Source organism: Trichechus manatus, unplaced genomic scaffold, assembly GCF_000243295.1.
Source record: "Trichechus manatus latirostris isolate Lorelei unplaced genomic scaffold, TriManLat1.0 scaffold00081, whole genome shotgun sequence".
NCBI lineage: Eukaryota > Metazoa > Chordata > Mammalia > Sirenia > Trichechidae > Trichechus > Trichechus manatus.
The window spans coordinates 4885867-4913106 of NW_004444017.1; the positions used below are offsets into that span (position 1 = coordinate 4885867).

At 45.8% G+C, this 27240-nt stretch overlaps 2 protein-coding genes across 5 annotated transcripts in view; one reads left to right on the top strand and one right to left on the bottom strand.

Moving 5' to 3' along the window:
• ADIPOR2 (adiponectin receptor 2) overlaps positions 1-10713 on the top strand; it is a 107350-nt gene extending 96637 nt beyond the window's left edge. For 2 of the 4 annotated variants that reach the window (XM_023735706.1, XM_023735707.1), the window contains exons 7-8: positions 2738-2931; positions 7066-7385. In XM_023735706.1, coding sequence (XP_023591474.1) covers positions 2738-2931; positions 7066-7194 — 323 coding nt within the window. In that variant the 3' untranslated portion in view covers positions 7195-7385. Of the gene's footprint in view, positions 1-2737; positions 2932-7065; positions 9880-10588 lie in introns of those variants that run through there. The other 2 variants (XM_023735708.1, XM_004381210.2) reach the window with 2 other exon arrangements.
• A 4267-nt stretch (positions 10714-14980) lies between these two features.
• The window catches only part of CACNA2D4 (calcium voltage-gated channel auxiliary subunit alpha2delta 4), a 114752-nt gene continuing 102492 nt past the window's right edge, over positions 14981-27240 (bottom strand). The window contains exons 30-38 of the mRNA XM_004381277.2: positions 23977-24047; positions 23457-23532; positions 22230-22282; positions 21832-21887; positions 21473-21493; positions 18955-19072; positions 16716-16828; positions 16368-16450; positions 14981-15588 (exon numbers count right to left, since the gene is read on the bottom strand). Of these exons, the coding sequence (XP_004381334.1) occupies positions 15484-15588; positions 16368-16450; positions 16716-16828; positions 18955-19072; positions 21473-21493; positions 21832-21887; positions 22230-22282; positions 23457-23532; positions 23977-24047 (696 nt within the window). The 3' untranslated portion in view covers positions 14981-15483. The remainder of the gene's footprint in view (positions 15589-16367; positions 16451-16715; positions 16829-18954; positions 19073-21472; positions 21494-21831; positions 21888-22229; positions 22283-23456; positions 23533-23976; positions 24048-27240) is intronic.

A 27240-nucleotide genomic window follows, 5' to 3' on the forward strand; every position in this document is an offset into this window, starting at 1 on the left:
TAGCCAAAGATATACCATTTCAAAAATTTTCTACATGTATAATTCAGTGACGTCGATTACATTCTTCCAGTTGTGCTGCTATTCTCACTTCAGATGAAGGTTTACAGAACAAAATAATTTCTCACTGAACAGTTAGTGCACATATTGCCCTATGACAATGGTTAGCAACCCCACTACATGTCAGTACTGTCCTTACTCAACCTTGGGTTCCCTATCACTGGCTTTCCTGTCCCCTTCTGCCTTCTAGTCCTTGTCCCTGGACTGTTGTGCCCCATTAGTCTCGTTTTGTTTTATGGGGCTGTCTAATCTTTGGCTGAACAGTGAACCTCGGGAGTGACTTCACCACTGAGCTAAAAGGGTGTCCAGGGCCATACTCTTGGGGCTTCTCCAGTCTCTGTCAAGCCAGTAAGTCTGGTCTTTTTTGTGAGTTAGAATTTTGTTCTACATTTTCCTTCAGCTCTGTCTGGGACCTTCATTTGTCATCCCTGTCAGAGTAGTCGGTGGTAGCTGGGCATCATCTAGTTGTACTGGACTCAGTCTGGTGGAGGCTGTGATAGTTGTGGTCCGTTAGTCCTTTGGACTGATCTTTTCCTTGTATTGTTTTCTTCATTCTCCCTTGCTCCTGGGTGAGACCAGTGGAATATCTTAGATGGCTGCTCACAGGCTTTTAAGACCCCAGATGCCACTAACCAAGGTAGAATGTAGAACATTTTCTTTATAAACTGTGTTATGCCAATTGAGCTAGATGTTCCCGGAGAGCATAGTCCCCGCAACCCTCCACCCAGCAATTCAGTCCCTCAGGGAGTTTGGATGTGTCTGTGGAGCTTCCATGACCTTTCCTTGTACAAGTTGTGCTGGCTTCCCCCCAGTATTGTGTACTGTCTTACCCTTCACCAAAGTTACCACTTACCTATTGTCTATTTAGTATTTCTCCCCCACCCCTCCCATCCCTCGTAACCAACAAAGGTTGTTACTTTTTGTGTGTAAACTTTTTCATGAGTTTTTACAATAGAGGTCTCACAATATTTGTCCTTTCGTGACTGACTTATTTCACTCAGCATAATGTCCTCCAGTTTCATCCATGTTATGAGATGCTTCACAGATTCATCGTTGTTCTTTCTTGTTGCATAGTACTCCATTGTGTGTATGTACCATAGTTTGTTTACCCATTCATCTGTTGATGGGCATCTAGGTTGTTTCCATCTTTTTGCTATTGTGAACAATGCTGCAGTGAACATAGGTGTGCATATGTCTATTTGTGTGATGGCTCTTATTTCTCTAGGATATATTCCTAGGAGTGGGCTTGCTGGATTGTATGGTATTTCTGTTTGTAGCTTTCTAAGGAAGCGCCATATCATTTTCCAAAGTGGTTGTATCATTATGCATTCCCACCAGCAGTGCTTAAGAGTTCTGATCTTCCCGCAGCCTCTCCAACATTTGTTATTTCCAGTCCTCCTCTCTTTTAGATGCCCATTTTATTTATGAGTATGCATGTCTGTATGTGTACATACATATATTGTTGCATACCAGCACCTTATTTGGTAATGTCCAAAGCAAATATAATTAGTTTCTTGTCTGTTGAGAAAGCTTACCAAATGGCAGCTTGTTTTGCAAGAGTCATTCTTAACTCAGTGTGTCAAAATGCAGGAGCAGTTACTGGCTCCTTGAAGTTCTGTGTTGCTGTGGTTAACACACAAGTTTCACAGTTTTTTTTTTAGATCAGTGGCATTTAAATTTTTTTAAATTATGACATTTTCTATTACAACTCTAAATGTGTGAGTGTGTACATAAATTCATATATATATATAAATTACAAATGTTTTCATGAAGTGATAATCCTCCACTTGTGACACAGTCTGATATTTTCTACTTTATTTTATTAAAAACAAAGAAAGAAACGCTGATTGAGACTTACTTAGTTGATCTTGCAGCCTTGGTCATATCTGGAAGTTTGAAAAAATACTGCTTAAAATAATTTTGAAGGCATTAGGGCTGTGGCTCAGTCATTCTGACAGATCTGTCCCTGATTGCTGCTTTTTGGCCAGGAAGCGAAGACTGTGAAGCTTTCAGAATCACATGTCTTTCATTCACTGCCTTTGTCATCTTACTCAGTGCAGTATCTACCTCACCCCCACCCAAGTTGGGTCAGTTGTTCAGAACATTTTAAAATTTTTATTTTAAATGCCCAATTACAGGCCATATGTTTAGATTACTGTTAAAAGTATCGTAGCTTTATGGCATCACCTGATTTTCCTGGTTTATCTGTCTGATCATTGCCTCCCCCACCCTTCCACTCTCACACACTCCCCCCGGCCTCCTATGGTCTGTTGCTTCAAAGAGAAGATAAAATATGTAAAATTGCTTTTTATTGTAATCTGTGTCTGTAAAGAGGCAACCTTAAGGGAGTTTTAAACAAACTCCTGGTGCTGTCCTTTCTTAAAACACTTAGCAACATAATTCTAAACCCTTTGAGGACTGCTGAGTTGTTAAGCTAAATCTCTCTCAGCAGGAGGGTCCTTGGATTTATAAACTGATCTGTTGGAACATAGCTGTGCTGTCTTGTGTGTGTGTCCCAGAGTAGGAAGAACCTTCTTTTCTTTCCAGACAGGAAACTAATGTTGCATCCTACTTTGAAATAGTCAGCTTTCAGAGTTAATGGTTCTGTGTTATAATATTGACTTTTTCTTCATTATTTCTCTTTTGTATTTTTGCTTTATTTTTATTTTGTGATTCTTAGGAGTATTTTTGGGCCTAGGCCTGAGTGGAATCATTCCTACCTTGCACTATGTCATCTCTGAGGGATTCCTGAAGGCTGCCACCATAGGGCAGATAGGCTGGTTGATGCTGATGGCCAGCCTCTATATCACGGGAGCTGCCCTGTATGCTGCCCGGATTCCTGAACGCTTCTTTCCTGGCAAATGTGACATCTGGGTAAGTATGAACAGGAGTGATTAAGTGTGTATACATATCTGTTAGTTGGTAGACAGGGAAGTGATGTAATTTAAAAAGTTTTAGATTCAAAGTTGAGAGACTTGTATTCTAGTACTAAATTAACTCTGTCCCTAACAAGCTGTGTGTCTCTGGACAATGTGTAAAATAATAACATTCCTTGAGCACTTACTTGGTCCCAGGCACAGTACTGAGCGCTTTACACGAGTTACCTCGTTTAATACATTTGCCCTATGTGGTATAATAAGTATTATTGACTTTATTTTACAGATTAGCAAACTGAGGTTTAGGGAAGTTAGGTTAGGTAACACAAGGGTACACAGCTATTAAGTGGTGGAACTGTAATTTGAATGAGGTCTGTTTAATATCCAAGTCTCTGCTCCTTTTTATTACACTACATGGGCAAGCATTTAGCTATTCTTTGCCTCAGTTTTCTCATTTTGAAATGAGAAAATTTCTCATTATGAAATGAGCACGATGCACCGTATTTTTACCAAGGTCTTTTCTTGATACCAAAATTCAGTGATTTGTATTGAGAGATCGACTTCGTATATGTGTGTTTGGTTGAAAGAAAAAGTTGAGATAACTGGATTGTGGTTAATGCTAAGAGAGGAGGGAAGAGCGAAAAGAACATATTTTAGGGACTGATAGATGGAAAATTGTATAACTAACGAGGGCATAATACATTTTCCATTGCCTCAATTCTTCTCCTATAACTTTCTTTTGAGTTGTCTAATTCTGAAATTTTATTGTTGATCTTCTGGATTTCTGTTACCTGTCTCTCTGGATTCTTGCAGCCTGTTAAATGTGTCATTATGCTCTTCTCTAATATTCTTGAGTTCCTCTTTTGCTTTGTCTTTGTGTTCCTTGGCTTGTTCTGCGGTTTGATGGATCTCCTTCCTGATCTCTTGAAGAGTTCTGTATATTAATCTTTTGTATTCTACCTCCAGTATTTCCAAGAAGTTCTCTTCCTCCAGAAAATTTCTTGATTGTTTATTTTGGGAGCTTGCTGAAGCCATCATGGTCTGCCTCTTTACATGATTTGATATTGATTGTTGTCTCTGAGCCATCAATAAGTATTATGTTTATTTATTTTATGTTTGCTTGTATCCTAGCTTCTTGTTTTGTTTTGTTTTGATATGCCCAAATAGGCTGCTTGTGTGAGCAGTTTGATTATTGGCACCTTTGAAGCTCTAACGTCCTGTCACCAGGTGGTTAGATCTGTTACTAGGTATGTGAGCCCAGGAGTCCATTTACTTTTCTTGTATGGATTCAGCTCAGGTGTCCAGGTAGTTGGTCACCAAGTGTGTGGTGCAGTCTCTCACCTACAGTCCTAGACAGGCAGGAATGATTGGTGCAGGCACAGGTATCTGGCTGCAGTAGGGGGTCATGCATGGAGCAAGGCAGGGGGCTGATGGCTGCCCCTGAGTGTCTGGGAGGAAAACGTGTTCTGGTTCCCTAGAGCATGTAGGTAGGTGGGTTTTGCAGCCAGACTGTGGGTACCCAGTGCTGTTGGGTGTAAGAACTGGCAGGCACCACTTATTCTTGGACCCCTGTTGCGAGTGGCTACGTGGTGTGGGTGGAGCCACCAGTCCTCAGGCCCCTGACGTGGGTAAGTGAGGACCCTGCTTAATGGTCAGAGCAGTGTCAAATGTCATGAACCTGCCACTTCACCAATAGCTGATACAGTTGAATATAGACTTCAGGTATATACCCTGTTGTACTGTGGTAATGAGGACCTCCACTGTTGAAATGGGCCCACACAGGTCTATGCAGGGGTGAAAAGCATTCACAATCCGTGGACCCCTTATGCCTATGTCTAGGCAAAGGAGCTGTGCCTACTCTAAGTTCCTAGCATCGGGGAGCTGGCAGAATATTTTTTCCTATTTGTTAATTTTTTCTGTCTCCTAGGCCAGGAGAATGGCTCAGGGCACATGATGGGTCCTACTTCCAGCCCAGGGGACTCGGCAGTTTCTGAAGCTGGCCCAGGACCTGGTGCAGAGTGGGGAGGGGGGCAGGTAAATGGGAGAGAGGTTTTTCCCAAAGGGGGTGTTTTTGGATCCATGCCAGTTGAGTGCCGCTTTTCACCAGTTCTGGAGGCATGAGTAGACTCTCTGCCGCTGGATCTCTTCTGATGTGGAAAATGCTTCCTGAGCGCCACTGCTTGCCTCACCGTGCACACCAGCCGATCCAGCCTGAAGGATGCCAGCTCCCACTGGGTCAGGTCTGGCAACTCGCTGCTTCTGAATTGTCTCTCCCTCCCCTGCCGCTCAGTCCAATTCCTCAACTTTGCCCTTAATGTTCAGGGCTCCTAGATTGTGATATATAATCAATTCACTTGTTTTTTAGGGTATTTGTTGTAAGAGGGACCACAGGAAGCATCTGACTACCCTGCCATCTTGGCCCCGTCTCTCCATAATACATTTTCAACAGCAGAGAATTGGAGTGTTGTTTAATGTGAAATCTGACTTTCTGAATTTTGTTCCTCAACCTATTGCTGATTATTATAGGCTAAGCTGTAATCATCTAATCCCTTTAATGTCTAGTTTAGCTGTCTGTAAAATGAAGATAATGCTGAACTCAGGCAGTATTTGGAGCTTAACAGTAGCTAATTTATCTTTCTGAGATTGCCTTAATTCATAAATTTGACATTGATAGGAAGGGATTTTTATCCTTTTTCTATTTTATTGGGAAAATTAATTCTCTTTGGTTTCCTAGGAAACATCTCTTGGGATGTGACTTGTGTGTTCTTCTAGTCTACAATGTCTTTCCTTTGATAAATGCTGTTTTCCCACTGCGCCGTTTCATTTGGAGACTGTAATGAGAGAACAGTATAATTTTTGAAGTGATGTTTGGTGCAGTGATCAGTTGATTACGTCTGTTGAGATGTGAAATATCATTCATCAGAACAGGTTAAATTGGAAATTTTACATGATTATAGACCACCTTTTTACCTCAGAAGGCAGTAGAAGGTACTGCTTTCATAATCTTTTGATAATACACCTACTTCTCATTTACTGATGTGGTTAGGTTCCAGAGACCAGGACATTATGCAAAAACTGGCATTATGCAAAAGTGGAGGATGACCACATCAGATCACAAAATGGAGGATGACTACATCATTACATAACTGCCAGATTACATCATCACATAACTGCCAAACCACTGAGAATCATGGCCCAGCCAAGTTGACACATAACCTTAACCATCACAGCCAGCGTTATTCTCGCCTTGCATCTTGGCATTCGTTACTGCCAGTTGTATGTTGTTAATGGACAAAATAGTCGGATAATAGATTTTTTTACTATTGTCCTAAGTGTGACAAGTCAGATAACAAGATAGTCAATACATGAGGAGTAGGTGTAGTATGTATTTCATGTAATTCCAGAGTCATAGAACTGAAAGAGACTCTAGGAACCATTTATTTTGACCTCCATCCAATCCTTGAAAACGTTTATTTTTTAACAAATAAAAAACCCAAAACCAAACCCATTGCCATCGAGTCAATTTCAACTTATAGCTACCCTGTAGAACAGACTAGAACTGCTGCCCCATAGGGTTTCCAAGCAGTGGCTGGTGGATTCAAACTGCTGACCTTTTGGTTAGCAGCTGAGCTCTTAACCACTGCATCACCAGGGCTCCTTTTAACAAATAGCAACATTTAAATAATCCTATGGTACTTTCGTCCATAGAATGGACAAAAATGTCCATCAGCAAAGAATATGAAAAAAACCCCTATGTCCATCTGTAACCCACTGCTAGGCAGGCATCAAGGTATCTTTGGGTTCTGTGTGGTCTGCCAGCAAGACAGTCTGTCTGTATGTCGTTTGCGCCTGAGCTCACCAGATACTCCAGTGATACATGTACACATTTTCATGTCTAGAGAACTTAGCAGCAGTGCCTTGATTTCTTGGGGGACAGCTGACTTCTAACTCAGCAGAATGTGATACTGCCTAATGGACATTCCAGGGTCTGTGGACACCTTGAATTCGAGCTGTCACATCCATTCCCTGCACTCTGCTCAGCATAAACCAGGATTAAATGATCCTAAGAATCTTTAGCAGACTTTTAATAATATGTGGGTTTCTCCACCCCCCACCCTTTTTTTGTCTCCAGTTTCACTCTCATCAGCTGTTTCACATCTTTGTGGTTGCTGGAGCTTTCGTTCACTTCCATGGTGTCTCAAATCTCCAGGAGTTCCGCTTCATGATTGGCGGGGGCTGCAGTGAAGAGGATGCACTGTGATTCCTACGAGTGGCCGGGACTGACCCTGAACAGGGCCTGCAGCACCCGCAGGCCTCCCTCACTGGCCAGTGATGCCAGTACCAGAGGAGCCCCAAAACTTTGACAGCCTCATGGGCTTTGTGATGCCCCAGGGGCTCCACGTGGTACACGACTGAGAAGAGAAAAATAATAATAATAAATCATACCTCAAAGGATGGAGTGCATCAATTTGGAGAAAAGGAGAATGGCCCAAACTCTGACTTTTTTTTGGATCTACAGATTGAGGGCTCTGCAAGACCCTTCGCAAACTGGCGTCTGATCTGTATCATATTTATTTGTAGAAGATGGGGAAACAGTTTAGCTGGTGGTTCTTTTTTCTCCCTTTCTCTCTCCTTAAAACAGTAATAACAAACCAATTTAGGTGAACATTTATATCCTATTAAGGGGTGGGAGTGTGATTTTAGATACTCTTTTGGGAGAACAAAGAAATTAATGTAAATAAGATTTCTAACTTACTGTTTAAATAAGAATTTATATAAATGTTTAAAACATAGGGACGGGAGGGAGGGAACATTTTTGTATAGTATGAAACATGCAAGTACCACACACTGTTTCAATTTTGCACAAAGTAACTGTAGGAGGATCAGGTGATAGCCCCAGAATATATAATGCCTTGGTTCACCAAGGTGCCTTCCAAAGGCTGACGTACCTTGGACCCTATTGGGCAGAGGTTATAGCCCCAGCCCAGTGATCACATGACCACTCTCAGGCATGAGAGCTGAGACCTTTGGGAGTTGTGAGGCAGAGGGAAGCAGTATGTGTTTTCTCAGTGGAAGCAGCATGTGAAGGGCTAACAGGATGTGAAATGATAAGGCTCTAGTAAAGGTGCCATTTGAGAGACTAACTTGTTTTCTAGACCCTTTGTAGGGAGTAGAGCCACCCACCTACTTAAGAAGGTCAGTTATGCTGGCATTTAAGGGGCAGTGTTAGCACAGGGCCAATCCGATTACTTCCTGGCATCCTGTTGAATTTTGTGGTAATTCTGATCTCTGGAGAGTTGTGCCAGTTTTTCATATCCTTACTGTGGAGCTCTGGAACACTGTAAATTTCCCACTATTAAAATCACTGCCGTAAGTACCCTTCCTTCTCCTGGGAATATAAATTGACCTCTCCCTGGCATCAAAGTTCTTGGCATGGAGCCAGCCACAAAAGAGATTCTGACTTGTCCAGGTGCCTCTTGAACTCATTTGCACAGGTTGGGAGAACCCATTCCCTTTGGTACAGGAAAGATGAGTTTTGCCTTTGGTATACTATCTTGGTAAGTCTAGGTGTGATAGACACGTCAGGTCTCCTTGAATAAGAACCGGCAGAATTGTTGTAAAGCAGAGTCCAGTACCCACTGTGGAGTTGTTGGATTGGCAGAGAGAGCATGGTGGGAAGTTTAAAGGGAGGTGGTGGGTTGTTGCCGGGTAGTGTGGTAGAATTCTTTATGTCTTTGAAGAGCTGCTAGGAAAAAAGATTGCTCACCTCCCAGAGGATATCCTGTTAACGGTATCAGGGGAGTGGTAGGGGAAGGCTCTGGTTCATAGAATTCTCATCTTGGCTCACAGGCAGGCGACTAAAACAGCACTTGAGTCTTTGGCTACCATCGTCCAAGACTTCAGGTGATCAAGTTACATCCTGGGGATTGTGGGTATGAGAACTAAACACTGACACCCCAAGCATGGGGGCTGAGTGTTTGGGAATATGGGAAGGGTCTCTTGTTTATTCAGTATAGAATTTTCTCAGTTATTTTTCTCCTATCTCTCCCCTTCCAATCTCCAGCAAAAGCTGGGAACCAGGGAGAAATAATTCATAGTAGAACTTGGGAAGAACTTAAAGAGTATTTTGGTTCTGGAAAAGATCACTGCCTTGGGTGCTAGGTGGATTGAGCAAAAGTCTGGGTGAACTGTTGCAGTGCCTGACAAAATAAAGAACAGTATTAATCCCTTTGAGGAAACAAAGAGTCCAGGAGGACCGTGGCCATCTGGAAGGAAGCTCACTTAGTTCCATGGGAGCAACAGCACATATCAGAAGCCAGACTTGCTCTTCGGTCATGTACTTGGGCACACACGGTATAAGTGCAGTTCTGTAACAACACCAACGGAAGTAGCAGTCTCTGGCCCCAGTCACCCTATACTCCAAAGGAGGAGCTGAATCTGGTTCTACATAGCACAAACCTTTAGGAAAAAGGAAATTAACATCACCAATGCATAATCCAGTAAAAATCTCTCTTTAGGGTGTATGTGTCTGTGTGGGCATGTGTGTACCCATTTATATGTATGTGTCTACGTGCAGCTCACTACCAACAGCCTCACTGTGCACTTGGTCTTACAGTGCTAGCTGAGAACTCTCACCAGGTTGGCGCCTGAATGCCTTACTCTCAGCAGTCAGAGGCTTGCTTGCTCTGTGCAAAGTTTTAATTTTCTTGTTTGGTCCTAGGCTGGTTTGGACCTCTACAGCTTCATTCTTTTCACCATTAAATAGTGGCCTTTTTCAGTATTTTTCTCCCTCCCATTTATAAATTGCTGAAGCCACAAAGCACATTTTTGGGGATCATAGAAGGTTTGGATTCCAGAAGGGTATCTGTGTGATGGCTCCATTCACCATGGGATTTCCCTACTTGCTATATTCTCAGCTTCTTCTAATAAAAAGAACCAAACGGAATATGAACATTTGCTGTGTACTTTTTCTGCCTCAGCTCACCTCCCCTTAGCTTTTTGCACTTTTTACTTAACGCCCTAATTTACACACTGAAGCTTACAAAATGTTCAGAAGCTTCTCAGTCTGTGAATGCACAAGTCAAAATGCTTATGGCCCAACTCACTTCGCTCAACTCTTATGCTTTCATCGTAACTGGAACCAGATTTGGAATGAAGAGAGAGAGAGAGAACTCTAAGGGCCAGTTGTAAACATACTGAAGTGTATAAAAATAATACTTAATGAACACTTTATGCGAAGGACTGTGTTGAAGGACTCAGTATATAATCGTAACAATAACTCTATGGGCTAGTCAGTTTTATTTTCACTCTAATAGATGAGGAAATTGAAGCTGAGGTGAAGTCTGACTCCCATGCCAGTCAGTACTCTACATTAAGGAAAAAAAATACTCTTTCTCTACTTGAGTTTATTATTCTGATTATATAGTTAATCTGTGGGTATGTTGCCTTAAAAACAAAGGTTTCTGGGTCGATTTGTTAACCTGATCCTTTCTGTGTAGTTTTAAGAAAGGAGAGGAAACCTCAGCCCTCTTGGCTTAGGTAAGTTTAGTTTTTGCAGGGGAATTTCCAGTTATTTGGACAATATGTCCAATCTGTATTCTCATTTTCAATTATGGATAATAACTTCAGGGTTTCCCCACGTTATCTTGATACAGAGCACTGGATTGCGTTCTGCTCTTAACAAAAAAGCTGAGGTAAAAGCCTGTGAGCGGCCATCTGAGATACTCCACTGGTCTCACCCCATCCGGAGCAAGGGAGAATGAAGAAAACCAAAGACACAAGGGAAAGATTAGTCTAAAGGACTAATGGACCACAAGTACCACAGCCTCCACCAGACTCAGTCCAGCACAACTAGATGGTGCCCCGCTTCTACCACTGACTGCTCTGATGGATCACAATACAGGGTCCCAGACAGAGCTGGAGAAAAGTGTAGAACAAAATTCCCCCAAAAAGACCAGACTTACTGGTCTGACAGACTGGAGAAACCCCCAAAAGTATGGCCCCCGGACACCGTTTTAGGTCAGTAATGTCACTCCTGCGGTTCACCCATCCGCCAAAGATTAGACAGGTCCATAAAACAGAACAAGACTAAACGGGCACACCAGCCCAGGGGCAAAGATAAGAAGGTAGGAGGGGACGGGAAAGCTGGTAATGGGAACCCAAAGTCGAGAAGGGAAGAGTGTTGACGTGGGGCTGGCAACCAATGTTACAAGACAATATGTGTAACTGATTGTTTAATGAGAAGTTAATCCTGTAAACCATCTACAGTACAGTAAAAAAATAAGCCGAGGCCTACAAATAACCCACTTTATTTTTTCCTAGTTTCTTGCTAAAAGCTGTATATATGCTTTCTATTTCTCAGGTGATGTCCTGTGAGTATTGTAGAGGAAATAGATAAGGACAAGTTTGAATTTGGATTTTATAGAACACTAGGGCTCTGGGTGGCCTAGAGAGGCCTATGGGCAATGGGGCTTTAAAACCATCGCAGAAGTAATACCTTTTCTTTAAAATATTTTGCTCTGGTGGGAGCATGTTTCAGAACTCACCACACTCCCTGTGCCCTATCTAGTCAACGAGTTTTTTCCATCTTCAACTGTTTGACTCAGTGAAAAGCCAGTTCTGGCTCTAGTTGCTGCTGCTTACGATGGCATGGGATGGCATGCATCAGAGCATAGGGGAAAACCAGGGAAGCAGGGGAATTAACCCATATGTACTTGAAAACCTCTCATCACTGCCTACCTAGCCCATTCCTGCTTTTGCTTTGTTAACCTAGAAGTTAAACAGTGGGTTCAAATCAGAGCTTCAACCCAGTTCTGTCTGGTTCGATCCCTTGCTGAGAATTTGCAAGTTCTCAGCAGGGGCTAGAAACAGAATGAACCAGTTGGAAGCTCTGGTTCAAATTCCAGTTCTGCCGTTTGCTGTGTGATGTGGGCAAGAAGTCACTTCCTTCCCTATCCTAATTTCCTCACCTGTTTGAAAAAAAAAATGAGGCTGATAATAAATACATCCTTTGCATCCTTCACTGAGATGCTGCAGCTCTTAGGGATCAGTAGTTCTCAAACTTCATATAGTGATTGGCTTTTCTGCCAAACCCTTGCTCCAAGCCCTCCCTTTTGTGGTCTGTGCCCCATCTCCCATATTTTTGGACCTGAAGTGTGTCCCCTCTCCTGCCCCAATTCCCCGCCCCCACCCACGCAATAACTTCACTTAGGATTTTGAAGTGACTGTTGAAGCAGTTTATCAGAAAGCACTTCTATTTATACAGGATTACTAGGTAGACTTAGTAGCTGATACACGCCTGGTAGCCGGAAAGGAGGATCTGACAGCACCGTTGAGTTCTTGGTCATCCCAAAGATGTACAACATTTATAAAAAGATTTCAAAGTTCTGTTCCCCAGTTTATTAAACAAATTAGGTTCCAACTTTGCTCCTCTAAAACCAAGGTGATGGCTCTTTTGCTTGAGCCAGGCTGCCACCTGGTGTCCTTCAAGGGTTCTGTTAAAAGTAAAAAGAGGAATAGTTCTGGCCTCCAGAGGCAGAATTTATGAGAATATTGTGTTCTCCAAGGTAAAGAAAACCAGGGTTAGTTTGTCAGAAGTGATTTTTCCTTCCATTGGTTCTGAACAGCATTTCCAGATTTTATAGCCCATCCTTGGCAGTGCCAAGACATGGGGCCCTGGTGAAGCAGACAAAACAAGGCCAAGAGATGCACCTTCACTCCCTCAGCTTGGCCTTTTAATTATATGGCCAAAATAGTTGATAACATTTGCCAGAAAACACTCTACCCGGTTGGGTGGGGAAGATGAGCCTTCCAAAGGGAGAAAGAGACTAGTAGTCAGTGACTGTTAATCGATAGTTGAGATCAGATACTGTTGGAGGCCAGAGCATTTATTAATACCAAAGAAAGGCATGTGGGTGGCCGTGGGCCATAGCAGGGAGGGGCTGGAGCAAGAGTTAGGAAATGCTTATCCTGCGGAGCCTTTACTATACACTCTTCTTGACTCCATGCGGGGGAAGCTCTGAGCTATGGCAGCCAAGGGAGCTGGAGAACGTGCTCCCTGCTGCTTCCTAACCCACCGGGGTCAGGGGGCACCTAGGACTTCTGCCTATTGTTCCTGGAATCCAAACTTCAATTTTTTCATCCTTACTTCCATGAAAGAAGGTAATATAAGAATAATAAACATGTATTTAGTGCTTACTATATGCCCGGCAATTTTGGTTGCATTATATGAATATCTCATTTGAACCTCACAATGCTCTTCCAATAATCTGGAGCTGGTTTTAAACTCTTCATGCTTCAGTTTCCTTATCTATAATGTTAGGTGCCATTGAGTCAGTTCTGACTCATAGGGACCCTATGTATAACAGAATGAAACGCTGCCCAGTCCTGCACCATCCGCACAATCATTGCTATGTTTGAGAACATTGTTGCAGTCGCTGTGCCAATCCATCTTGTTGAGGGTCTTCCTCTTTTTCACTGGTCCCTCCCAGTAACATGTCCAAAGAACATGAGACAAAGTCTCGCCATCTTTGCTTCTAAGGAGCATTCTGGCTGTACATCTTCCAAGACAGATTGGTTCGTTCTTCTGACAATGCATGGTATATTCAATATTCTTCACCAGCATCATAATTTAAATGCATCAGTTCTTGCACTGGGCAAATCTACTGCAAAAGACCTCTTCAAAGTGTTAAAAAGCAAAGATGTCACATTGAGGATTAAGGTGCGCCTGACCCAAGCCATGGTATTTTCAATCGCCTCATACGCGTGCATAAGCTGAACAATGAATAAGGAAGAGATATATGATATGGGGCTAATAATAGTACTTATTTCAGAGGGTTGTGAGGATTCATTGAGTTAGTGCCCATTATTTACCTAGTACATGTTAAACATTAGCTATCGTTAGCAGTGTTCTGCCACTATTGGAATGAGTGATCTTAAAAGTAAATTCCTGATCTCTGATCCTCAATTTCTTCAGCTGTAAATGGGGCCATTAATGTCTACCTCACAGGTTTGTTGTGAGACTTAAATTTTAGTGAATGTAAGTATAATCTATAAGGCACTTTACAAATATTATACTGAATGTGTTCTATAGAGTTGGCTTACCCTAGAGGGAAGTGGGCCTATGTACTGGTGGAAACTTGAACAGCTTGCACTTTCAGGTGGGGAGGGCTGGGGGTAGTAGAGGATAGGGAAGAAGAGCCCCCTGAGCCTCATCATTATGGGGCTTTGCTGGTCCTCCTCACTGGAGATTGGTTAAACTTAAAGATCCAAGGCCACCCTAAAAGTTCTACATGGTTCTGCTCTTATGTTGCTCTCACATTGGAGACTACTGCCTCCCGGGGGCCTGGTCTCTTTGCACCAAAGGAAGGGAAAAGGAAGCTCCTTCAAGGTGTCTTCACCCTGCTCCTGGATCGCCAGAACCCCGGGGGAAGGTATATGTGTTGGGGGGGTGAGGAGGGATGAGGCAGCTCCTAGACTGGGCAGTTTCCTGACACAGGTTCCTTGCCAGTAGACTCTGCAAACTGGAATGTCCCCAAAAGTTCCAACCCCATGGACTTCAGTTGAGGGGCAGAGTCAAGTAATCTCTTTTATAGATCAGTGGCCATAAAAGTATCACAATGGGACCTGGAACTCTTGGGGAGTGTTTGAACAAGTTGAAACCAGACCTCAGGAGACCCCCCACCCCCACCATGCCATTGTGAAGGATGGCTCTTCTTCCCTGGGACCTCTCCACCTCCCCCGAACTCACATCTTTTTTCAAGAAAGCAGTTGTATATCTCAGCCCTTCCAACCTTAAGACTGGATTTTTATTAGATTGATGCAAAATTTTCTTTAAGTTAGGGCTTTGTAAAGAAGTTTTTACAAGTTATTTAATAGCAACAGTTTGTGGTCCTCACATGCAGCCATGTTGGTGTTTCCTAAAAGGATATAATGTTTTTTCCTATTCTGGGTCTTTTCCTTTAATACTTATTTCTCTGCCTTTTTTTTTTTGTTGTTGTTGTTGTTGTTGCTCCAACTGAGCTGCTCTCTACCATGAACCTCACTCTGAGGAGGCTATGTTTTAGGTGGGGGCCATGTTCTTGCCTTGCTGTCATCTCTGCTGTTGGCCTCATTCTGCTCTTCTTTCTTCGCATGTGTAGGTCTTTGGATTATCCTGAAGACCAGCTTGGTTCATTAGAAAGAGCCGACCCTTCCTTTAGCTGGGGCTGGACTTCTGGAGAATAGATGGAACTAAATTCTTCCATCTTGGTCCAGGCTGAGCTCATGCTGGGCTCCCAAAGAGAAGGTAGGAAGGATGGGAAGATGCCCACTGAGACTTGAGGTTGTTGGTACGAGGCACCCTGGAAGGTCTTATGGGAAGTGGCTTCTGGGACACTGGACTTGGTTTCTTGTTCTACCCAGAAGTCTCAGGAGGCAGGGATCGTTAGCCCAAGACTGATATGCGCATTGACCTGGGGAAGGTGAGCTGGAGCCCACATAAGCTGCTGACTCTTTAGACTGTATCTGGAAGGTTCATCTTGCCAAAGCAGAGGGTCAGACTGGATGGGTGTCACTGCAGAAGCTGGGGCAGTAGTGCCCAGGCACACAGACGTAGCAGGAGCAGGGGGAACGAGGCTGAGATGGCTGAGGTGCCACCACAGTCCTGGGAATTCTCCTGTGGACCCCAGAACAGAGAACAGAGGGTAGGATTTATACTGATGGGGAAGCCATCCCAGCCAGAGGGAGCAAGGGGAAGGGAGGGGGCCTCCAGGACTAACGGGCCGAAAGCATGGGGAAAGAGGGGAGTTCCAGAAAGTGGAGGAAGCACTGCCACCTTTCTTAGATGTCTGCCTTTTAGGGGAAAGTAGAGGCTGTATGCTCAGCCTGAGACCTGAGCTCAAGCCCCCTCTGTCTGCACAGTGGCTGGGGGGTCGGCCCCTTAGAATGACTTCAGTGAAGTCACATCAACTCTGAGAGCGTCTTTGATGCAACTTATTTGTGGCAGCCATAACCAGCAAAGACTACAGTGTGTATAAAGCACTGGCTCAGGGCCCGATACATGGCAGGTGCTCAATGAATGGTCCCCAGTATTATTATGCACATAGTGGCCTCCTCCCATTTGATCAGAGCATTTGGAGCCATAGCAGGAATGAGGAAAACATGGGAATGCTGTGTTTTAAGTCACCAAGGGCCCAAACCCTGGGAAATGTGACTGTCTTTGTAAAAGCACCCTTGGATTCTGGTTGATGTAATAGTTTGTGTTTTAATGACATGGGGCCCTAAATGTGAATGCTGTATAGAAATGTATTGCACTGAGATACTTGAATTCACAATGTACAGATACACTCATCTCTGCAAGTGCACAGGCAGTCACATTGCTGAGCAGTGCCCATATTGGCAGAGAATTTTGGGGATGAAGATCAATCCCCCCCCTCATCACCCTCAGCCCCCTACCTCTGGGTGGAAGGCATGGCAGGAATTTGGTCGCCGGCGCAGCTTCTGGGAGCGCATCCTGTCACACTTGCCAGAGGCATTATGTGCAGAACTCTCTGTCAAGGTCAATCGCTCATGACCATAGCTGACTGAAGACTCACTGATGGGATCAGCTGCCTTGCAAGCAGCTTCAGGGGGCAAGAGGAGCACTGGGGTGAGGGGAAGGGGCTGGAGAACAAATAATGATGCTTTGTGCAGATGTTGGTGGTGAGGGATCTGAGGCCCCTCAGAATTTGAGCTCCTCAATGAGGACATCTATACTCCCATCCCCCACTCCACCCCATCCATCCTGGGGTGTTGGAAGGATATATTTGACTTCTGTAGCCTCCTGCAGGACTGGCGGGAAGATGCTACAATCACATGTGGAGTCTGTCACCAGGAGGAGGAGGTTACTATTGGGAATTTGTTGCATCACGAACATCCTGCAGCAAAAGAGAGAGGCGGGGTCATGGAACTTCATGGCAGGCTTGGCAGCTACCCAGAAGGGCTTCGAGGGAAAGAACTTCTGGAGACTTCTAGTGCAGGGTTGAGGTGGTGGGGTAAGGAGCAGAACCATGAAGCAGTCAGATCAGGGGCAGCTGCAGGAACCATCCTGGGTAAAAACTTGGTCCTAATGACTTATTTTACCCACAAGCCTTTGCAATTAACACTGCTTCTTTCCTAGCAGATTGGAGAACGTGAGGAAGTCCAAACCCAGATACTTTTGAGAGTGAAAGGAGTCATTATTAATATATGCAGGGACAACAGGCACAAATCAGGACCGTCCCAAGCGAATAGGAATTTGTAGTTATTCTTGCTTTGGGTGAGTGCAGTGGGTTCAGTCCCTGTGGGGAAGATGCAGTGCTCAGACTTGGCCACAAGGTGGCACAGTGCTCCTGCACGCAGCCCAGGAGAGGGCGCGAAGGATTATGTGCAAGACCTGGTGTATTACATAATAGCTGCTACTTACCATTTCCTAAGGGTTGGGAAATACACACACACACACACACACAAATTATACATATAAATATGTATATTTGTGCACACATAAATATTTAACCTTCACAGCTCTATATGAAGTCAGTATTATTTGCATTTTGCAGCAGATGAGAAAACTGAGTCTAGAAGAGGTTAAGTAACTTGCTCAAGGTTACACAGCCAGGAAGTGGCAGAGCCAGTGTTTTAATCAAGTCTGTCTACTCTAAAGTCCTTGCTTTACACCATACCATTTACTTTATCCTCACCTAACAAGCCGTTGAGATAAGATCACAAATAAAATGGTCCCGAGAAAACCACCTCGGTGAGGTTAAAATCTCTCCCAACATTACACACTAGTATGAGATTAAAACCGGGAGCTGTCTGATGCCAAAGTCTGAAGCATTACACTATAAAATAATTTGCTTCAAGTCCCTGGTGAATGTCAAGTCTGGCTGAGGGAACACTTAGTAGGAGGCCATTCATTGCCTCCTGGCCCAGGACAGAACTTCCTGGGGTGGGGAGGTCCACCAGAAGTTTGGGAGTGTGAGGTCAGCAAGAGAGAGCTTTCAGTCAAGCCTCCCTGCCTACCTGGGCTAGGACTTGGCAGAGCTCATTGGATCTAGTGGCCTCTGCCCAGGAGAAAGCCTGCCTGGGGCTTCTGCCTGAGTCTAGGTTGGTCCCACACGCAGGAGCCAGGCCTGGGAGTGAGATGCAGATTGTGGTCTGATAACACTAGGAAGGGAGGCCTAGGGCCCTCCTCCAGCCCCAGCCACCCCAGAGAATATCCTCAAGTTTTTATACTTCTCTGCGCAGGACAGAACTGGATTTCTACGGGAGAGCAGGCTTGTTTCTTTCCTCATTCTACGCTTGCCTTCAAACAGCACCCGATAGAGCTGTAGCCTGCACAGGCTCTGACAGGGCTACTGTGTGATTGTGCCTGCTGTGGGTGTCCATAGTTTGGTTCTCTAGTTCCTGTCCCTAGGCTGAGAGTGTCTGGGTAGGTTAATATGCTTGGCTGCTAATCCAAAGTTTGAAGGTTCAAGTCCACCCAGAGGTGCTTCAGAGGTAAGATCTGGAAATCTACTTCTGAAAAATCAGCCATTGAAAACCCTATAGAGCACAGTTCTACTCTGATACACATGGGGTTGCCATGAGTCGGAGTCGACTCAATGGCAACTGTTTTTTAATCCCTAAAAAAAAAAAAGAACCAAACCTGTTGCCTTCAAGTCGATTCTGACTGGGTAAATGAGGCAAACACTGAAGGGACCCCCAGAGAAGCTGTGGAATTGTCTTTTCTGTCTGGGGTGGCTTTGGGCCCCAGGGGGCATACATATCGCAAGCACCAAACCTTCTAATGACCCTACCTGTCCTTCCCTCATACCCTCTACCTCAGCCTGTGTTTCCATCACTAAGGAAAGGGAAAATAAATAAATGAAGTCCCCGGGACTGTAATCTTCCACTTAGAAGCAATGTCTACTTCCCTCCACCTGGTCCCTGATGGTTACAAAGCCCTACCTAGACACCTGTCTTGCCAGGGAGGGGAGAGTGTGCCCTTGACTGGGGACGGGCAGAGCTGTCCATGGAGCCTTACTTCTGGCAGGCCCCACAATCGATGATCCCATTGGCCTCCTGGATGGCCGTCTGGTGCACAAACACAGGGTACTCTGTGTCGCAGGGCTGCAGCATGTCCTGTTTCTTGTGCTTGTGGGCTGCGGGCAGACAGAGGCACAGATGTGAGGAAGGGCATTGCAGGGTTGGGAGGGGCCTTAGAAGTCATCCCCTGGTGTGTCTCTGTTCGAACACTTCCAGGGCTGGGAAGTTCACTATTACCCCTAGTCCATTTGCAGATTTGCTTGGTTGTTTGAAAGTTCTAGGGACAAGTAAAGTGGGCAGAGAGAAGGGAAGGGAAAAGGAAGCTAGAGTAAATGAAGCGGGGTGGTATCTCAGTGGAAAGGGCTTAGACTGAGCTTCAGGGTTTCAGTCACTGCTCAACAATCACACACCAGCCCTGTGACTTTGGAACAGTAATTTCCTCTCTTTGGAAGCCTGTATTCTCAATGTGTAGAGTGCCTGGCTGACACAAACAGTTAAGTGCTAGACTGCTAGGCAAAAGGTTGGCAGTTTGAATCCACCTAGAGGTGCCACGGAAGATAGGCCTGGAGATCTGCTTCCAAAAGTTCACAGCCTTGAAAACTCTATGGAGCACTTCTACTCTGCACATATGTATATAAGTATGTATATACGAACATACATGTATGTACACATGAAGTCGAAATGGACTTCATGGCAACTAACAACGTCCTCAGTATAAGCTGGAGGGGGGCATTGGAAGTGCACCATTTTGAAGGCCCCTTGCAGCATTGATATCCTGAGGGTATCAATGAAAGGAGAAGGGGTGGCTTACGTGGAGACTTTAGCCCCCTAATCTTATTACACCTCCCTTTCATTGTAGACAAGTAACATTTTCTGAGTTTAACTAACAAAAAAAAAAAAAAAAAAAAAAGGAAACCAAATCCGTTGCTGTCAAGTCAATTCCTACTCATAGTGACCCTAGAGGACAGAGTAGAACTGCACCATAGGGTTTCCAAGGAGCAGCTGGTGGATTCGAACTGCTGACCTTTTGGTTAGCAGCTGAGCTTTTAACCACTGCACCACCAGAACTCCATGCAGCTCCCAGACAAGCGCTGTCCCTGCCCCTGGCCAGGCCCAAGCTCTTCCTGTAGAGCAGGTACACAGCAGAGCAGTGGGGACCAAGGGCCAGACTGCCAGGCCAGGGGAGAGCTGGGCAGGGGGTGCTGGTGCCTAAGGCTGCCTAAGCCCAGGAGACCCCCTCCCAGAACTTCAGGCTCCTTGTGGGTGTCTATGTGATGCATTTTACTCCATTAAGACAAGGACAAAAGATGGAGGGACCCGAACTCAATGAGAGGAAAAGTAGAGCCCCTGGAAACCCTGCTGTGGAGGACAGGTGTCTGCTCTTGCTGGCCAGCTCACAGGTGAAGGAACTCAGGAGTGATGGTTGCAAAGAGCAGCACCACTTTGTGTAGAAAGCACCTCTATTTCTCTAAAGCACTTTCCATGCCTTTCATTTGCTCTCATGGCAAATCTGTGAAATAAGGAGGGCAGGTAGCATCATCCCCATTTTATAGACCTGGAAATAGAGGCACAGATGTGACATTACTTTCTCACGGTCATGCAGAGGTTTAGTAGGTCTCCTTAACTTCCGGACCCAGAAACCTCTCGCCAGACCTTGAAACCAAGAGGGGAGGTCAGTCTACGGCAGAAAAGTCCTAATGAGAGGAAGGACCACAGCTCCGACTACAGTCAAGTTGATCTTAGGGCAGCACCCCTTCCCGGCTCCACTCCTTATCAGACAGCAGCAGCTCTGGCCAAACCTGCAGAAGCCTCAGGGCCGGCTCCTCTCCTTCCAGGCCAGTTACACCGGCCTTCTGCACAGTAGGGGCCACCTCAGGGCTGGGCCTGCCTAGCCCTGTCACTGTCACCTGAGCAAGTTCATGTGGTAAGTTTATTTCAGTAATAACTGTAATAACAATCACGGCAACAATACAATAAAGTGACTTTCCCAAGGTCACCCAGCTGGGGAGTGGCAGGTAACACCTATACTCGAATCCAGATCCCTGGCCTCCAAGGCCAGGCTATGTCTCTGAGGACACTGAGGACTGGCCAGAAGAAGCTCCAGGGAACAGCTGCTCAGAATTCTGAACAACAGATTGAAGGGAATCCTCTCAGCTTTTGCGAAAGAACTAAAATCATCTTCAAGATGCGACTGCTGACGGGGCGGGGTAGAGGGGGGAGCAGTGCTGTGTCCCCCCACCCCACCCCGCCTCACTCTGATGTAGCCCTGTTTTCCCATGCAGGGAGGTGAGGGGCCTGTTCCTAAGTAGGTTGTGACACATGGTTCCTGGTTCCTGTCACAGACACCAAGTGACTGCCCCTCAGAGCTGTCCTGTGAAGACCATGGGGTGTGATTTCCAAAAGGAGTCTGGAAACGTGGCAGGGAATTGGACAGTCGAGAACAGGCCCTTGCAGCTCCCAATACTCCCCCAACCCACCTTTGGCTAACCAGCGTCTCCTCAGTGGATGCTACTTACAGTGATGGAAAACAGTTTTGGCTGCCCAGGACATGAGACCCAGCACGGGGTGGACATGGCACAGGAAGGGCATGATGTCACATGAGGTCAGGATGTCACAGGGTGATGATGTCACATGGGATGAATGACGCCACACGGATCAGTGATGTCCCGGGATGATGTGGTGTCACACAGAGAGGTGAGGGGAGCCAGGCATGACAGGAAGGTGGTGAGAGCAGACCAGACAGGATATGATATGAGCAAGGAACCACTCCAGAGTCCCCCACCCTCCTGTCAGCCACCCCAGCGCTTAAAGTTCTCAAACCACCTGACTGAGATGACACTGACATTAAACCCACCAGTCATGGAGGTGTACTCACCCTCGGCCCCACTGTCCGCATGCCAGGTGCCCCAGGCACTCCACTCCAGCAGGAACCTGTAGGACACAGACTGAATCTCAGAGGCCTTCTTGCCCTCCCCATCTTGGTCCCTGAGGGGCCTGGAGCACCAGAGCTCCTAGAGGGCCTTAGCTCATCCCTCTCTTCCTCCAGGTCACCCTCTTCCTGACTTGAGGGCTCCCGGGTGAGCAGAGAGCACCCACCGCCCCAATACAGTGGAGGGAGGAGGGACCATGCACCCAGGGACCTTGCCCTCCTTCCCTGGGTGTGGTGTCTGGACCTCAGACAAGCTTCTGGCTCAGATGGTATCCCCATGAACCATACCTGCGTGTGTCTTCCCCACCCCATCCCCGTCCCTCAAACTCAGACCCCCTACTCACAGCAAGAGCTCATTCAGCAGCCACCTGGTAGCAGTCAGGAAGGCAGGGATTGGCTACAAGGGAGAGGAGACATGCCATTAACACTCAGGCCCAAGTGCCTTCCCCTTGCACCACAAAAGAGACTAGAGAGACTGCTGTACAACCCACGATAAGCAGCTGAGCAGCCCCTCCTGATCCCACCACCTCCCAGCCCTTCCCTAGGAAAGGAAGCCTGGTAAAGCCGAGTTATCTGGGAAATTCCTATTGTAGTTTAGACAGCAGAGGGTTAGACAACGCCCTTCAAGAACACTGGTCAGATCCTCATCTTGATGAACCACTTGCTGGTGTTTCTAGTAGGGCTTCAAACCAGTTCATTCCGGTACAAACCCCTGCTGAGATGGTGAGACGACATCTCACATACTTTGGACGTGTTATCAGGAGGGATCAGTCCCTGGAGAAGGACATCATGCTTGGTAGGGTAGAGGGTCAGCAAGGAAGAGGAAGACCCTAATGAGATGGACTGACACAGTGGCTGCAACAATGGGCTCAAGCATAACAAGGATTGTGAGGATGGTGCAGGACTGGGCAGTGTTTCATTCTGTTGTACATGGGGTCGCTATGAGTAGTAATCGATTCTAGGGCACCTAACAACAGACGACAACAACAAGTTCCCTGCTGAGAATTTGCATTTCTAACAAGTTCCCAGGAAGTTATACATAAGAATCTTGTTAAACCGTAGATTCTGATTCAATATATCTCAGGGTGGAAATGCAAATTCTCAGCAGGGAACTTGTTAGAAATGCAAATTCTCAGCAGGGACTTGAACCTGAACCCACTGGTTCGAAGCCCTGGTTTCTAGGGTGGCAACTGCTGAAGATCCTTGATGATTTGTGTGACAGTGTTTGGGTGAGGTTAAGTGCAGAGCAAGAAGGGGGCCATGGCCTTATTCTGTCTGCCAGAGGTCCCATTATTTCACAAGCTGCCAGAGCGATTCCCCTGAAGCCCCAAAGATAAGTCCTAGAGGCTTGGGGGTGGGAGCAGGGACACAAGGCAGACATTGGAGAGAACTTTCTGGTCAGAGTCAAGAGTGGGGCCCTGGGGCCAGACGGCCTGTGGCTGGGTGAGAACAGGGACCAGTGAGGTGGGCAGTGCTGGCTGGATTTGGACACAGGTGGTGACGTGACCTCAGTCTAGGACAGGGCAACAGACTCGCTGTCTTGAGAACGGAAGGGCTGGGGTAACACTCACACTGATCAGGGGCCAGGCCGCACTGTGGTGGTGATTCAGGGGCTTGCACATGGCCTGGTAGTCGTACATGGTCACTCTGAAAATCAGACACAGGATGTGTGAGTCCAAGACCACCGCATCCCGTGCCCTGCCCCAGGGGAAATTTACTAGCAGTGTATTCATTCACCATGACTTATAAGGGAACATGAGTTAGGGCGGAACGATCAGCAGCAGCACATGCTGAAAATTACATTGCTGCACTTTGAGTGGTTTAAGGAAGTCAGTGGGTAGCAAATGGCTTACTCTTTTAGCTGGATGATTTTCCCTCTAAGGTCTGAGATGGGGCAGGTGGACCGCCGCAGGGATGCCCTCCTCCACCTCATGTCTGGTCCCTGACTCCAGAAAAATTGCTTTTGGAGCTCTTTGGGGCTTTCATTTGTGAGTTTTTGAGGTCAGGATCCTGAGATCTGTCTGGATCATTTAGCACCAGAGCTTGCCTTGGCTGTGTCTACTCAGACTGGGGGAAGCATGTCTCACTTACTGGTTGAACACCCCCATGCTGAGCAGTTGGGTCATAAAAGCACCATCCACCTCCCCCAGAAATCTTCCCGTCTGTGAGGAAGACAGAGAGAGATTGAGAGAGTGTAGGATGAAGTCTTCTAAATCTACCACTCAGCTTGGGCTTGATTCTGGCTCCAGACTTTCATTGCCAGCTGGGCCTGTCCCTATAGATGCCCATCAACATAATCCAAAATGAATCCATTCCACCCACTCCCCTCTCCTTCAACCTGCTCCTCCTGCCCTATTCTCTATCTCAGTGCTTTTAAAACTGTAATTGCAATCCATTATTTGGCTATGAAGGAGCTCTGGTGGCGCAATGGTTAAGCGCTCGACTGCTAAACAGAGGTTGGCAGTTTGAACCCACCCAGCAGCTCCGTGGAAGAAAGACCAGTCAATCTGCTCCTATAAAGATTACAGCCTAGAAAACCCTATGGGGCAGTTCTACTCTGTCACCGTGGGGTTGTTACGAGTTGAAAATTGATTCAGTAGCACCTGACAACAACAGTTGGCTATGAAATCAATCTAGGGATTACAATCAGAGTTTTTTTTGTTTTTTTTTTTAAAAAAGGAATAGAATTCCTTTGAACAATTCAGTGTTAATTGCTTGCAGTAAGGCTAACTAAGGTTTTGTGAAACTTGAGTTGTTATATATGTTATATGTGTGTCTGTGTATGTATGTACCGGGTCAGATGTAACATGTATTTCTGTGTATCATGGTCAAAAAGGGTTCAAAAACAGTGCTCTACCTAAAACATGGGTATCTTACCAGCCAGCCAAACTGGTTTTAGAACTCTGGAGCGGCCTTTGATTTCCCCTCCCTCCCCTCCCACTTCCCATCACCCCCCATATCCATTAATTAATGTGCCCTGTGGATTGGTCACTCACCTTTCCAACTCCATGGACAATGACTTATCTAGACCCTGTCCTTTCTTAGCAGCCACGTCACCCTCCTAATGGCTCTCTCTCTCCAGTGATTACTGCCAGAATATTCTTGGACTATTCACAAACTCAGCTTGTGGGTAAGGGAGCTGGGAGCCCAAGTCAATGCTATGTCAGGTTCTCTCATAGGTACCTTTTTTCAGCTCCTGGGCCTGGCCCCAGTGCCACCTCCCCAGGCCTTTGGTGTCAGGAGCACATCAATTGTGCAGCAGGTTAGGCTGGAGGTGAGGGGGATGGCTCAGAGGAGAAAATCAGACCTATAGAGGGATAGGCAAAGAGTGAAGAGGAGAGTCGGGGGCCAGAGAATGAGGGAATAGGGACCCAGTGGCTGCAAGCAGAATCCCTGCCCCTGTGTCATCTCCTCCATGGAAACTGTGTTCTATGAAATGCCGAAATAATGAAATGTGTTGTAATAGTAATGAAGAGAAGTGCATCCCTGGTGCAGGAGCTGAGGCCCACTTCAAGGAAGCTAGTGATTGTTGGGAATCTGCCCTGGGGAGCCAAATGGACTCCAGGACCCTTCTTAAGGAAGTGGAAATTTATTCCTGACGGGTTCATCAGAATTCAGGGCTCCTGCGCACCTGATCAGCATTCAGAGAAATGGTAAGAATAATAAATAACAAAAAACTAAGAGATGTGGTAACACATTGGGGCAATAGCCCCAGCAATACCCCATGGTTTCTAATGCTATACTCAGATTTATAATGTGTAAATAGAGGGCCACAGGCCTCCGAGCGGACCCAAACTTGGAGTCAGGGCTGAAGTTAGGAAATGTCACTTTCCAAATGGGAATTCAATAAGAAGAATGTCCTTACATCCTACAGTGTGCTTTGGAAAGAGCTCACTTATAAAACTAAAATGTCAGGATGCAACCACTACAAAATGTAGGACAAAAATTGTAATGTCAGAAACTGACGGGTTAATGACAAAAGTAAACAGAAAAAAAAAAAAAAAGACCTGGAGACAAACAGGCATTCACACTTGGCGGAGGCTCTGCTATCTCTTTGCCTGGAATGCCCTAACTACCAAAAACTGGTTTTTTTGTTACCACCTTTTATTTGCAAGACACTCACTCGCTAGGAGAGTGCAATTGAAAAATGAATGAAATTGTCATTGACCAAGAGCTGGCAAACCAGTTTGGATAGACAGACAGGAGCACATAAACCATGAGCCAGAGGAGAATTTGATACCATCACCTCCAGTAGAGATATGAACAAGTGGGGGACCCATTGGTCCTGACTGGGAGGCCAGGAAAGGTTTCATTCAAGAAGGTATGGACAGAGCAAGGAGGAAGCAGAGCGGAGTCAGGGGCATCCCAGGGAGAAAATAGCAGGTGGGAAGGCCAGAGGTGTCCAAATCCTGCCTGTTCTTCAAGATGCAACCTTAAAGCACTTATTCCCCAAAGTTCTGATTCCTTCAGTTTGACTAATCCCTCTTAGCTGCGGATTGCTTTCTGCTCCTAGTTACCACGTGTGTGTTGTTTCCCTATTACTAGACAGTGAGATCCTAGAGGGCAGACATCCATCTCTCTGCCCTCATAGCACCACACGTGTCTCATTCACGGTTACGATTCAGGGCATATTTGCTGAAGGGCTGCGTGAGTGAGTGGGAGAATGAATAAATGACCTGAGTATTCTGCTTCCTAGGAAGGCCCAGTTGAGTGGGAACAGTTTCCTGATCAGCCTGGCCAAAATTTCCACAAGCCTGACCCATTCACTTTCCTAATTCTAGGATTATTCACCAACAACCCTGTTATTCAGACACTTGATCTGAGAAGGGAGATCCCTGAGAGTAAGACAAGCATATCCTGGACACTGGAAAAATATATCCTCTGTAAATAACTTGATTTTCTAGTATATATCACTCTGGCAGAGAATATCCATTCTTCCCTTCTTTAGTAAGGCAACTCTGACCTGAATTATGGTAGCACGTGCTTGGAGTCCCTGGGTGGTGCAAATGGTTAATGGACTTGGCTGCTAACCAAAAAGTTGGAGGTTTGAATTCACCCACAGCGGGGCTAGAAGAAAGGCCTGGTGATCTACTTCTGAAAAATCAGCACTGAAAACCCTGTGGAGGACAGCTCTACTCTAACATGCATGTGATTGCCAGGAGTTGGAGTTGGAGTCTACTCAGCTGTAGCTGGTTGGTTAGCATGTGCTCAGCTGGAGGCCTACATTTCCCAGACTCCCTTGCATCTAGGGCTGGCCAGTGAAATATAAGCAAAGGTTGCTTCCAGGTATCTCTTTAGAGGCAGATGACTGCTAAGAGGAGCACCTTTTGCCTGTTTCCCCCCACCCCCACCCCC